The following is a 15000-nucleotide window of genomic DNA, read 5'->3' as shown; positions in this document are numbered from 1 at the left end:
TTAATCGTACCCTGAGCTTTCAGAGTGATGTACTGTAAGGCAAGGCAAGGCAAGTTTATTTGTATAGCACATTTCATACAACAGGGGCAATTCAAAGTGCTTTACATACATTATTTAAAAAAAATACAGCAATAGGAGCATAGTAAGAAAATAACAATTACAAAGTTTGCAAGTGATATTTGAGTGATACCAAACCAGGGAGCACTCGGCCTAGACCAGTTGCTCCGGGGCGCTTTACTCAACTATCCCTTTTCTGACACTATTATTTTCATACAATATTTCTGTACCAAACATGGTATTGCATGACTATGGGACATGACAACAGATGATGTTGTATTACACAGTTTGGGATTGACATTAATGTTAAATTCTGTTAAAGATATAGCTAAACCACAAGCACCCACTGCGTAGACATTTGTGAATGATGGGGGTTACTCCTTTATACAAGGTTAAGCACATTGGGATCCAGGGGGTGACATGATTGTCATCTAGTGCCACTGTAGAGTGATTGTGAGGTCTATGCTAATGCACTACAACTTCAGCATGCTTTTGACATCCTGAGTAGGAGGTGATATCATTTAACAAAATGGGTATTTAGACATGGTGTTGTCGTTCAGTCAGCACAGTTACGTCCTATATTGAATAAAAACGATTCTCCCAAGACCCAGAGCGCGACATGTTCTTACTGTAGCAATCGATTACGCACGTCATTGACAGAGAGTAGTCTGCAACCGGTAGTGAGACCCATCTTACAGTAATAGGAAGAGATACAGTGGCTTCGGATCCAGTATTCAGAGCCCTTCACCTTTTTCACATTTTGTTTTGTTATAGACTGAAATTTATATGGATTACATATACTGGTTTGCCATCAATCCACATATAATACCCCATAAGGATAAAGCAAAAACAAATTTTTAGACATTTCTGCAAATGTATTACAATTGATATAGAGAAATACCTCATGCACACACGTATTCAGAGCCTTTGCTATGACACATTTAAAAGTTGTGAATCTTGTATCTTGTAAGAAGAAAAAAAACACAAACAAAAACATCACTACTACATAAACGTAGTAATTGTACAGGTTTATTGTTTTGTATTTGAGACAAGAGACGTTAAAATAGAAAAAGCTTGCACAGGAGTATGGTTACTAACTGGAACACTGGTTATGAAACAGTATGGCCCCAGTGGGACGTTTGAGTTGTGTTCTGCTTAATAATCCAAATCCTCTAAGTCCCCTTTGGCCTGTTCCAGTCCTTTGATTGCTCCTTGTATTTTTATTACATTGTATTATATTTTCATAATCTACCGTACCAATCATTTTATATATTCCAAGTGTGCCTGCGTGCGTGTGTGCGTGCATGCGTGCGTGCGTGCGTGCATGCGTGTGCGTGTGTGTGTGTGTGTGTGTGTGTGTGTGTGTGTGTGCGTGCGTGTGTGCGTGCGTGTGTGTGTGTGTGTGTGTGTGGGTGCGGGCGATATACGACTGGACTACTGGTCATTGGTTAACCCAAGTCTAGTTCCAAGTATTCTTGGAAAATAAATACTATAGCATGAATTGACTGGGATAAAGCTGATTGAGGTTTTATCGTATTAGGTTTGCGTTGTTGGACTTTCTGTGTGTGTGTGCTTGTGTGTGTGTGTGTGTGTGTGTGTGTGTGTGTGTGTGCGTATGGTTGCATGTGTACAAGGATTTATTTTATTTCAGGCCTATGTGTGTATGTTTTGTAGCCTATGGGGCACTCCAGAGGCTAGAGAGGACACTTATTCACTGTACTAGGTCAACATGCATCATTCCTCGTGACCTTTAAAGGGAGTTATTCATTCAGTGATAAAGAACTGCAGAAACCCAGAAAACAACCTTGTCAGCAACCATCAAGATGGCATCGTTTGATAGCCAAGCCTAGCACAGAAATCCCATACTGTAGGACATTTTTACAAGGCTAGGGAGAGCATTTAAAATACATGACTTTGGCTTCACAGGCCAATGTTAGGTATGTAGGTTTTTGGCCATCTGTGTAGCTCTAGCATGGCTTCTGTTGCTACGGCTGACGATTATACAATACACCCCAGGATGTTCTTCCTATCATAATGTCAATAGATAAAGCCAGGTTGCTTATTATGCTCATTATCCGTTATCATTTTGATTCAAGTGTTATTAAAAACATAGTCAATTTCTTCTACAGCTGGAAGGTACATAATAAATTGGCTGGCACAGTCGCAGAAGGAAATTGTTAAGCTTTAAAAAGAGTGTCGCTCTCAGTTCCTCTGTTGTTAGGAATTCTACCCAACAACAGAGTTTACGCCAAGGGTAAGATATTCATCTGTCTAATTTCCTGCTTGTCAGCCCGCCATCTGGCTCAGAATCAACATTAAAGACAGGAAAATGGTGTCATTTTGTCAATCACAAACAGTTGGTGTCTGATGAACGCAGAGGGGACAACCTATTCTCTAAGGACACTAGCACACATTTGAGTCTGCGATTTGAAAACTTGATGCATCCATCCTCCCTGTATGTAATGACTTAAGTGACTTTTTCACTTCTTTAGATACAGTATGACCCCTATTTTAAAGGACAGGGAATAGGACTTGATGAAATCTGCCAATGCAGCCCAACCCCAGACTCTCTGTACCCAGAGTTTGCTAAGTGAGCCAGCATAGACTCAACGAAATTCGTTTGAGCCTGATGCCAAGAGTTCCCTTCTTTTTTTTCTTCTTCTTCTTAATCTCCTTTGCTGAGTAGCAGCATCTCATCTGGCTCAAAGGAATTTCATCTGGCTTCTTGGAACCATGTGTGAAAGTACTTTTGAGCCCTGACCGCCAAACTGAAGAGCACCTCCTCACTTTTGTCTACTCTAATTATCCTTAGTTTGGGCTGCAGACAGTGCAGACACATTTTTAAGGGAGCTGTTATTCTACAGCAGAGGACTAGGAAGGAAGGCTCTTTGAAGTAGAAAGTCCATTAGTGTTCCAGCTCCTTAAAAAGGAAATAAAGGTCCTCAAACGAAACCAGGTCTTAGAAGCTGGTGTGTGGGAGATGTGAAGGGTGGACCTATAAAGGAGGTGCTTATAAAACATATGTTAGGAGAAACTTTAGTATGATATGGTATGGGGATTCTTATAGATTTAGCCCAATTACACCACACTTAACTGAGAAACCTGGTGTAGTGTGGTGTGGAACATGTCTGTGCTGAGTAGCATGTTGTAGTGTGGAGCACGTATGTGCTGGCAGGTGATATTGTTCATGCTGGGTGGTTGCATGAAACAAAATAAGCGTACACATAAGTCTTTGAAATGGAGGTGTGATTGTTTGGAATTATGTTTGTGCGTCTCAAGTCAGGATTTCAATCTCCACCCACCCCTTACACACACACGCACACACACACAGACACACACACACACACACACACACACACACACAAACACACACACACACACACACACACACATACACACACACACACACACACACACACATACACACACACACACACACACACATACAATCCTCCGCCACAGGTGTTTGTCCACCCACGGTTCTTCTCATCTGTGTCCTGATCCTCTTGCAGGTCACGGAGACACGTACGGGCCCCCTGGGATGCAGCAGCTATGATAACCTGGACTCAGTCAGCTCCGTCCTCCTCCAGAGCCCAGAGAGCAAGCTCCACCTGCAAGGTAAACACACCAACACATAACCAATCACCTGCAAGGTAAACACACCAACACATAACCAATCACCTGCAAGGTAAACACATCAACCCATTACCAATCACCTGCAAGGTAAACACACCAACACCTAACCAATCACACGCAAGGTAAACACATCAACACCTAACCAATCACATGCAAGGTAATTACACCAAGCAAATCACCATGGGGCTGCTTACATGGTATTCATCAGAGCAATTGCGCGTCATCTCCCTGTCATCAGAATGATCACGCCCCTTTTTGGGTGATAGAAGCGGAGAAGTTTGACTGGTGGTCAATGGGAATGTCTGGTCTTCGCTACTTTAATCCGATAAAATAAGAAAACCGCAGTGCTTTTTAGATATTAGGAGCCCAAATCCGATGGCCAGTTAGGCAAACTATTATATAGTGTCGTTGCCGATCAATGATCGACGTCGTTATATAGAGAAAATTAATGAAATAGGGGTTGATTCATCAGAGCAGTCATACGTCATCTCCCTGTCATCAGGGATTTGTAGTTCTTCATTTGATCTAGCCTACTAAGGTACTACTTAGTACCTACTAACCCTTCACCCATAACGGCTATCGACTAGTGCTACTGTGCATGATATTTCTATTGTAATCATGGGAGATAAATGTTCAAAGAAGAAACGAAGGCAAACGCTGTTGGGGGGACTGGAGGTGAAGACGTTAGGACCACGGCAAATCAAATGAAGAACTACACATCCCTGATGACAGGGAGATGACGTATGACTGCTCTGATTAATCAACCCCTATTTCATTAACTTTCTCTATATAACGACGTCGATCATTGATCGGCAATGACACTATATAATAGTTTGCCTAACTGGCCATCGGATTTGGGCTCCTAATATCTAAAAAGCACTACGGTTTTCTTATTTTATCGGATTAAAGGAGCAAAGACCAGAAATTCCCATTGACCGCCAGTCAAACTTCTACTCTTCTATCACCCAAAAAGGGGCGTGGACATTACGGGAGGGGAAAGTACCCGGATGCGTTGCTCTGATGAATTAGGGGTCAAGACTATTCCACGTCAACAAACATCTAGACAGACAAGCTCACAACAAGGACAGACAAGAAAAGGAAAACAAATAACTACATAAAATAATATCACTGAGAATTTCAATTCACACACTGACTTCTGGATTCCTTGTCCATCAACTCTAACTCCAAGTTTAAACACCAACTCCCTTCTTACTAGATAGGAAAGACCTGAGTGGTGTAGATCAAAACCAAGGCTTGCATGTTGGACAATAGCATGAACAAGCTCTCAAGCTCAACAAAGAGTATTGAGACTCTCTAGAACTACCACTCTACATAGAGGTTTGATGTATTATGTATTATCGGAAAGAGAAAGGACTGTTAGCTCTACTGTATGATGGACGGTGCTAATTACACCTGGGGGGTATTCCATCAATGTCGCAAGACTTTGGCCAGATTTGGCCAGATTTTCGCGAAATTTATCAAAATGGATTGTCCTTTAGCAACGTTGATGGAATACCCCCCTGGTCTCAGATGGAGACACTGTGTTTGGCCATTTTTTCAAAGACCAACACATCTGATCAGCCAATTAAGGCCTAAATAATTAGATGAGCTATTATGTAAAGATGATAATGGCAAAATCAACAGATTTACAGTATTGGGTCAATCAACAGATGAAAAAATTGTCAAAAGTAAAGAATCATTGCCATGGTCCTCTTAAAGGTACTCGTCCAAGTCAACTACTACTCAAATTGTACGAGAGACGCTTCAACTGTGCTATTACCTCGATTAAAAATCCCATCAAGAAAGTCATGAAAGCCACTGCAATAATGGTCAAGTTTTAAAGAGAGCAATCACTCTCCAATTTATGCCGTTTATTTTTACTTTAAACTTGAGCAATGTAGAGCTCTTTCCGACTACAGTATGTACGTGTCTATCTGCATCTCTCCCCCTCCCAAGGGGATCATTACTGCTCCTTTGCATTCAGAGAATGACTATGTAGGTAATGTGTTCTTCCAGCTTGATAATATGCCTTAGGGAAAAAAATATCAGTTTTTTATTGATTTGTTTAATCAGAGCTTGGTGTTTCATGAAGGGGGTGTTTTGAAGGCTATTGTTTTCACATTAAGCCAAAAGCAGGTGGGTTTTATTGAGTACCAATACGACTAAGATGTATCCTCTTCAGCAGCAATTATTATCTCTGGATGTAATTGGAGAGGTTTTGTCATCAAACTGATGCTTCAATGTGCTGCACCATCACATATTGCAACACTCCAATGTAATTCCTGTGTCACTGGCATCTCTTTGTTTTTGTTTTTTTGTTTTTTTATCCCTTTTTCACCCAATTTAGTATCCAATTATACCCAACCTAGTGTCCAATTATCCCCTGTCGCCTATTGCGTAGGATCGGCCGTACGCGCACCCCGTGGCCGGCAGCCCAGATGAGAGAGCCGATAGACTAGCTACCCGGCCCCTCGAGCCCAACACTGTTATTCCGGCACCAGACGGGGGCGGTGTTGCGCGACGGATCCTTATCCGGAAATAGCCTATACCACCCTCGGGAGCGGCCGTCCAATATGCTGCTCCCCGTGGGCCCCGGCCATATCCGGGTCTGGCGAGACCGGGTTTCGATCCCAGTCCCCAGTGGGCAGCTTGCACCAGAGACTGATGCTTAGACCGCTGCGCCACCGCGGGGCTCGTGTCACTGGCATCTCTAATTCAGAATCATACACTTTTGATATCTTATGATTCATAACTGTTTGATTCAACTGATATTTTGTCACTACTGTAATTCCTGGTGAACACATGTAGGATACAGGACAGCAGAAGGATAGCAGATATTCCCTTGCTTGTTAAAGTGTTTAATCACGATTAAAATATTTACGCTGTTCAACCCTAGAAAGTGCACTAAGGAATCATCCTTCACTCCCTGTGTGCTAGTGCACTACTGCCTCCTGACACATCCGTGCTTGATACCATGAAGTCTGGCTCTGTGTCCGTAAGGCATAATGCTCTTCATGTATGTCAAGACCCAAATGCAGATGACAGGAGAGCTTACAGGCAGCCTACTCCCTGGAATGTTTACTACTATGTTTATGTCAGTATGCACTCTAGGGAGAAATATGTGTGCGTGTGTACGTGCGTGCGTGTCATAGATGGCTAAAGATACTAGTGAAACCAATGGGTGGTTTGATAGAGCAAGAATGTGTTGATGGTTTCAATCTCAAGGAGAGGTTCCTTTCACACATCTTCTATTGGATTTAAGTCTGGCGATTGACTAAGTCAGTCCTACAGCTTTATTGTTTTCCTCTTGACCCAAATGAGAGTCTCCTTTGCTTTGTTTTGGATCCTTGTCAAATGGTAAATGGACTGCACTTAGAAAGCGCTTTATTCCAAAGCGCTTTACAATGGCCTCTCATTCACCTATTCACATTGACACACCAATGGCGACAAGCTACCATGGGGTCCAGTGACCATGGGGTCAAGGACACCTCAACACGTGGACAGGAGGAGCCAGGGATCAAACCTCTGACCTTGCCATCATTAAATGCTAGTCATTAGAGTCCGGCTCTACCTCCTGAGCCACAGCCGCCCTTGTCCTGCTGGGAGATCCACCCGCGTCTTGTCCTCATCATCCTGGTGGATGGCAACAGATTCTTCTCAAGAGTTTCCTCTACATGGCTCCATTCATCTTCCTTTCGATCATTTGGATTACACCAGTACCATGTGAAGAGAAACAGTCCCATACCATGATGCTGCCACCTCCGAACTTCACTTAAGGAGTGGTATTTTTAGGATGATATGCAGAGTTATTTCTCCTCCAAACATCGTCGTCGTATTGTTGCCGAAAAGTTAGATTTTTGTCTCTTCTAACCAGACTACATTCTCCCAGTAATAAATCTACAGGCTTCTCCAAATATTCTGTAGAAAACTTCAAACGAGCTTCTACATGCCTTTTCTTCAGTAATGGAGTCTTCCAGCGTGCAATACTCTTTGTCGCAAATGGAGTCCGTGGCGGTGGAGTGCATTGCCTATTGTTTTCTTTGTGTACCCACAGATTCCAGGTCTTTCTGGAAAATTGTTGATGTGTTGAATACTTATTTCCCCCACTGTATAGTACAAGTGAATTAGCTGGGAAAGGTCACATTCAACGAATTGCTGTTGCCATTAATAAAATTGAGTTCCAATTTCTCCCTCTGTTCCACTGTGCATACTCTAGGCAATAAAACTGATTAAAGCTGCAGGGGGACAAAGAAGAAATAAGAATAGAACAACAATTCTATGATTAGAAAAATACATAAATAAAGGAAAGGGATGAAGAATCACCAGGACACTCATTTCAATTACGTATTTCATCCAGAGGCACTTACAAATATATCTTTGTGGAGAGTGGAGGGCTGACTGCAGGATGTTAGGATAATTGCCAGCCAATAGGGAATCTGGTCCAGCCGTTTCAAACATTCTCGTCTCTCATCCCATTTGTTCCAAAATAATTTGGCCAATACAAAAAAAAAGGTACTCTGAAGGCATAGCTTTCTATCGATTTAATGTCCTAATGGATTTAACTCTTGAGCGGTCACACACAGAGAGAATGTGTTTGTCAGAGAATATCACAGTATATATAACTGCCTGTTCTGTTCTGGTGTTGCGAAGCACCAATGACCAAAAATAACCATTGTTCACTGTAGTTACAAAAGTAACCTATCATTGGTTACAAAGATACATACAGTAGATACAAAATGAATCTAAGATAGGCCTAACAAAATGAATAACTAGGGACCTCTGTCAACTCGCAAACTATGTCTGGGAATAGTTAGGATGAATATGAGTCTACTGCGAAACACTTTAATGAGCACTCCCCATGTGTCTCCATCTGAAACGCCCGCTGACCTTTTCACAGACTATTACACAGAGTGCATTTAAAATGAGCAAAGACCACATATGACCAAACTATGACATCACCCACAGAGCTCCTAGAAAGCTTTATTTATACAAATGATATATATATATATCACCCATTGAGTGTGATTATTGAGTGTGAAATGATATATATATATATGATATATATATATATATATATATATATATATATATATATATATATATAGGCGGTATATATATATATACATATATATATATATATATATATATATCATATATATATATATATCATTTCACACTCAATAATCACACTCAATGGGTGATATATATATATATATATCACCGGTATATATATATATATATATATATAATAATAATAATAATAATAATAATAATTATTATTATTATTATTATTATTTCCCGTAAATTGTTTTCAAAGTAACATCTCACTCAGATGAATGTGAGTAGGCCTATGTAAGAAACGGGATGCCATAGTGTCTCTGAAGAGAAAGTGTTAATTGCTACTTTCAATAGACAGTAGCAGGTTGTATTGCTCGTTTAAACAGCTGTTATTGTTATACTCGTTAGCTTAGCACTATTAGCTATGGTTAACATTGACAGCCCTAATCATTATATATTGGTATATTTTGATATACGTTTTAATATACTTTAATTAATAAATATACAATTTAACACTACAGTACATAACATATACAATATACTTCACATACAGTATACACTACTATTTAGTACAGGGAGTTTTAAGATTCACTTTACTGTATGTATTGCACAGCATCTGTTAGGTACTGAAGCATGCCTTATTTATTACTTCTGCCTGTGACACTTGTGTAATTTGAAATAAAACCACTGAAGAATAGAGGACGGGTTAAGAACAAGACAGTTACGGACATGATGACGTACTCTACACAAGTGGTCACATGTCACAAGTTAACAATACGTTATATCTGACTCCAAAAGATAGTTCATGGTTAATAATGATTGCTAATGCTTTGCTCATCCCTGTGTGACAGACAATCGATCGGAACCTAGATTCCATTAAGTATACTTAACCAATATAATATAATTGGACAATAAATATAATTACAATACCCAAAATGCTACTTTACCATTCCCTCAAGTTAAGATAAATTGCGAGCAGTGTCGTTAATGATGCATGTGAACATTAGACATGTTAATGGGAGAACCTGGTCACGATTATTTTGTGCTAATTTAACAGAACATTTATCTAGCGCACAACATCACATTTATATATGTTAAACGCCATCACAGGTGTGATAAATAGTAAATACACACATGAAACTGTGTGTTTTGATATACTTCTTTGGATAGTTTAAACGGTTTCTACTACTGGGTACAGCTTGTCATGTCCATACCGCTGTCTATTGTATGTGTATACCACTAGTCTGTTTGGCTAGAAGTATTACAGCTGGAGAGTCCCTCTATGCAGCTGTCAGTGTCACCTCCTGGGTGAGAGAGTCAAAACTCTCTGGCATTCAGGCCCGGCAGGCTTGTCATACTAGACCCCAGCTCCCTGTCCAAGGTCAGGACCAGAGGTCAGAGAGAAGCAGGAGAGATTGTGCGTGAGTGCGTAAGTGCGTAAGTGCATGTGTGTGCGTGTGTGTGTGTATGTGTGTTGGAGAGGGGGTCAGCGCTGGCCGCTGTATCCTAATATTGTGTTATCTCTGGGGGAAGGCTCTGCAGGAGCCCTGTCCCTGGCGCTGCGTGGGGCTAACAGAGAGTTGGGGGCTGGAGACAGATCATTGTTCAGGCTCAGCATGGCACTGGGTCAGGGAGGAGGGGAGGAGGGAAGGAGGGGAGGAGGGGAGGAGGGGATGAGGGGAGGAGGGGAGGAGGGGAGGAGGGGATGAGGGGAGGAGGGGATGAGGGGAGGAGGGGATGAGGGGAGATGGGGAGGAGTCATAACCAGCAGACTCTCTCTCTCTCTCTCTCTCTCTCTCTCTCTCTCTCTCTCTCTCTCTATATATATATATATATATATATATATATATATATATTTGTATCCCTCATTATCTCTCTTTCTTTATTTGTTTTATCTCTCTCTCTTTCACCCCATCAATTGTGTCTCTCTCTAATCACTCTCTTCTCTGTCCCCTCGCTATGGCAGTGTTCTGTTGCTAGGGGACACCAGCTCAACATGGCTAATGGTCCTGGGGTTTTTACGACCGCTGTGAATCATAAGTGCAGTGCAGAGACATCTTGACTTTAAAGAGCTCTCAAGTAGTTGTTTGACATTTGCAGTTCATGAATCAATGTTAGCAAACTAATCCCAGCAATAGCAATGGTATATGGAGTTCAAGTTCTGCTTTCTAAGTACTGTACACTCTAAGAAGAAACGTTTCTTCGAGGAACCTTTTTTAGTTGTCACTGTGGGGGAACCTTTTGGAAATGTAGGGTTCATGTTGGAAACTTTTTGAAAAGGTTCTCAGAGGAACCTTTTTTGGAGGTGTGGGTTCATTTTTTAACCCTTTTATCTAATGTATATATGTTAAGAAGAATATCTAATGACACATACAATTTCCCTGGTTAATTTAAGATGTATTTGGACAATGTATTATACAATTACTGTATAACCAACAATGCAATGTATAATACATTTTTTCACATTTTGTATTAAACAAGAAGCAATACATGCTAGACATCGCAAACCACCTCCAGAGTATGTTGTTGAAGTTAAAATAACCAATATAGCCTACATAGTTGTTACTTTTAAATATACTACTTTTTCATCTTTGAGCTCACAGGACAGGTTCTGGTTATTGCTGCCTTCTGCTAAAACACATGAGAAACTAGCACATTTCCATTATGTTTGTGTTTGGAGTGTGTTTTGGAGGAGGGTTCTTCGTCCCAAGTGAGGGGGCCATCACACTGCAGAACTCAAGAGTGAAGAAATAGTGTGCTTTATGAAAAAATATCTTTCATTTTGCATGTAAATGTGAATCCTAAAAAGGTTTCACACTCAATAATCACACTCAATGGGTTCCTAATTGAACCCCTAATTATTAGAGTTCATTTTTACCTTCCCTGTTGACCTGTGATGCACTATTGGAATTCATATTCATACAGAGGTTTGTCATAAGGCCTCAATCACACACTGGCTGTGTTGGCGTCCTGCTGGCAATCCATTAATTTCAAATGGAACCTTTTGTAGCCTTGAGTGCCGTTATGGTGCATTCTCTCTCCCTCTTTTACCAGGCGAATTGCCTCTAGACAAAAACTCAGAAATTCTGAATGTAATGTAAAATGGGCCCAATCATTTCTTATGAAGTGGGAGGCGGTAGCCAGTGTCTCAGTATTAGTATTCAAAGCCATACTGGTTGGGGACAAGAAGCATTAATGACAAACCCACTCCATTTCCCTCCTTTTAATTAAACCTTTTAATCACCTTGTTGTTTTTCTACTCTCCAGTTTAACTTAGTTCCCCTCTATTCTCAACACCGTATCTACCTAAAGGTGAGTGAAACAAAATGAACATTCTTCATCTTGTGTTGGACAGAAGTTATTAGTGAATCATAATTGGAACTTAAACCAAGAACACACAATAACTAGCAATCTTATTTTACTTCCTTGGATCTGAACAAAATTGCTTTGAGAAGCAAGCCCTAGTTCATTTATACCAGTCATTATACTCAATGTAACGAACAGCTATGTATAACTGTACATGGTACTAATGTGAGAACAACATTTATCTTCGGTCGTAGGCACATTTTCTCCATTGATATTTGACTTTAACCTATTCCTAAAGCACAACATGTTTCAAAGAGAGATGTTTTTTCTCTAACCTGCTCGGCTCTGTGTAGGCTGGTAGAGCTGGGAGACACAGATAACAATAATCTTAGAACACTACTTTATCCCTTTTGTTTTCTCATCAGTTTAAAATGCTGCGGCAGAATCTGACATCAAGAGAGCTACCTATCAAAGGTACCAGCCTCTTCTCTTCTCTTCTCTTCTCTTCTCACTAGCAAAATTGCAGACATGTACAAATAATGGCCAAACAGAGTAATGCCTCCATGCTTTTTTCCACCTTTTCTTTGACAACCCTCAGAATTCAGGATGACACAGGACCATCATGTTTGCATTAAACCTTGAGTGTGATTTACTTCTGGCGTTACCAGACCCTGAGCGTCACTCACGTAAGGCTCTTACGGGACCTTGAGGGTGACTCATGTACGACTATGCCCGAGGTTTAGCTCAAAATGCATTCCAGTAAAAAAAAAAAAATGGTACAATTGCTGCGGTTCTGCTTGACACGGGGTAGGCAGAGGTTGCCTCCCTACTAAGATCAGTGTCTACTCTGGGCTTTTTAATGGGGACGGTTAGGATCATGGATGGGTTAGCTGTTCCTCAATCAGTGGTCAGGTCACAAGGGTGTTCTATTTTTGGTCAGTGTTTGTGGTCGCCCAGGATGTCATTATTGATCACAGTCAGAGGTACAGATACATCCGTCTTCACAGAATCCTTACTACAGCAGCATCGATACAGTGACCACAGGCTTTCAGATACTGTGGTTTCTTTGCATCTCGAAGGTTGGTTTTGCATTACACATAAGTTCACTTTGTAAACACTGACTTCGTACAACACACACAATGTTCATCAGGTTGATGCCATTGGATGTTTGGACGTTTGTAATAAGTGTCTCACTGTCATCCAGGGGCATGTTCAGTTGAGAAAGCGGCTCTTAATATTCCAAAGTTACTGTATCTTCAGTTATCAGTTAAGCCAAGACTTGATTTGCCTAACATTGGGTAAAATCTCATTGGTGGAACACAGTATAGACTCTCCATCTATTTTGGCCTTGCCAAATGCATAGCTCTCTAAATTCTCCTAAAGATTTTCTGTAATTAGTAAGTAAACACAGTTCCTTCTTTTTTCCACATTTATTTGTTTATTTATGTCTCATAGCTTTAACAGTGAAACCCCTAAGTAAACCACATCATATTGGTTTGTTCAGGGATAAGCAGTCTTTGTGTCTCCATGGAGACCTATAAAATAAGGCACCCTATCAAGGAGAGTGAGAATTAAGTGAAGGTGGGATTTAATGTGTGGTAGTTAAACGGCCCAGTCTTTTGTCAGTTAATCATGTGATACTGCCTCATCTCCCTAGGCCGAAGACTAGAGAGAGGACTCATACCACCTCCGCCACCCCCCCCAGGCCAATTCCTTGGCCACAATCACCTCTGATATGGCCGCCATAAATTAGCTCCAAAACAATAGCAAAGTAATTTGCTTTTTTCTACCCCCTCGCTCGCTGTCTCTTTCTCTTTCTTTCTTTCTCTCTCTCTCTCTCTCTCTCTCTCTCTCTCTCTCTCTCTCTCTCTCTCTCTCTCTCTCTCTCTTTCATTCTCTCTCTCTCTCTCTCTCTCTCTCCCCCTCCCTTTCTCTCTACCCTCCCTTTCTCTTCCTCTCCTCCTTCCAAGAGCTATGAGTCTATCTTGGGAAGATTTATGAATATGTTAGAATAGCCTGAGCCAACAGTTTTCAAAGTGGTGAAGTGAAAATAAATTAAACAAGCACTGTAGGCCATCCGTCTGGAGAGAGTGATGGATTAGATGCTCATCGCTTGGTCGCTTGATTCCTACCTGTCTTTTGAAGAGATTTTTGGGGAAACAAACAAACATACAAATCAATTAAGAAGTTGTTTGATGACAGACTTGTCTGGAATTGATTAGGAACACTAAAGTGTGTAAATTTATTTTAAGAGATCGTTGATGCGGACAAGAGAGAGACTACATGTTGGATATCAGTGGGTGTGATAGGCAAGAAAATACACCCACACTATTTTATTTTTCTCTTTTGTACAATATTTCGTACAATCAATTCAGAAAGCATGCCAAAAATTCCACTGGTTAATTTTCTGCTGGATCAAAGTGCCTGTCTGTACCCTCTCTGTATCTGACCTGAGTACCCCTCTATGTATCATGATGAATTATTCTCCTTATGAAAGTACACTTGCTTTCGCCCAGATAACTGATAATACCGCCCACCGCCCCACCCGTACCTGATGAAATCTCTCCAGCTTGACCTCAGGGTCAACTCTCAATTGGAGGTGGTCAATCAGGAGTGAGTTTCCACTTGGCTAGCAGAACCATAAATCAGCTCTTTTCTCTCTTGCCAGCTTTAGGCCAACTGGGGTGTTAGCACCCATGGATCCACCCGCTGCCGTGTGCACATACACGCACATACACACACGCACGCACACACACACACACACACACACACACACACACACACACACACACACACACACACACACACACACACTCTTTTTTCTCTCTCATTTGTTGGGAGATTTAGTTTTATTTCCATCTGATTTAAGAGGCCCCTCATTTTGACAGCTCAATATTCCCTCGGCCTCACCTTTTTACAAGCACGTTTTCGTCCATGGTGTTT

General features: G+C 41.1%; 1 protein-coding gene across 1 annotated transcript in view; it reads left to right on the top strand.

Annotated features, from left to right (window-relative positions):
• brinp1 (bone morphogenetic protein/retinoic acid inducible neural-specific 1) overlaps positions 1–15000 on the top strand; it is a gene marked incomplete at both ends in the record, with an annotated part of 76317 nt that overhangs the window by 42688 nt on the left and 18629 nt on the right. Inside the window, one exon of the mRNA XM_080530276.1 lies at positions 3570–3675. Within this exon, the coding sequence (XP_080386402.1) occupies positions 3570–3675 (106 nt within the window). The remainder of the gene's footprint in view (positions 1–3569; positions 3676–15000) is intronic.

The sequence above is a fragment of the Nansenia antarctica genome, assembly GCF_963989245.1.
Source record: "Nansenia antarctica genome assembly, chromosome: 4".
In the NCBI taxonomy this organism is placed as follows: Eukaryota; Metazoa; Chordata; class Actinopteri; order Argentiniformes; family Microstomatidae; genus Nansenia; species Nansenia antarctica.
Note: the sequence above shows the minus strand (reverse complement) of the source record. Positions and strands in the feature narration are given on the sequence as shown.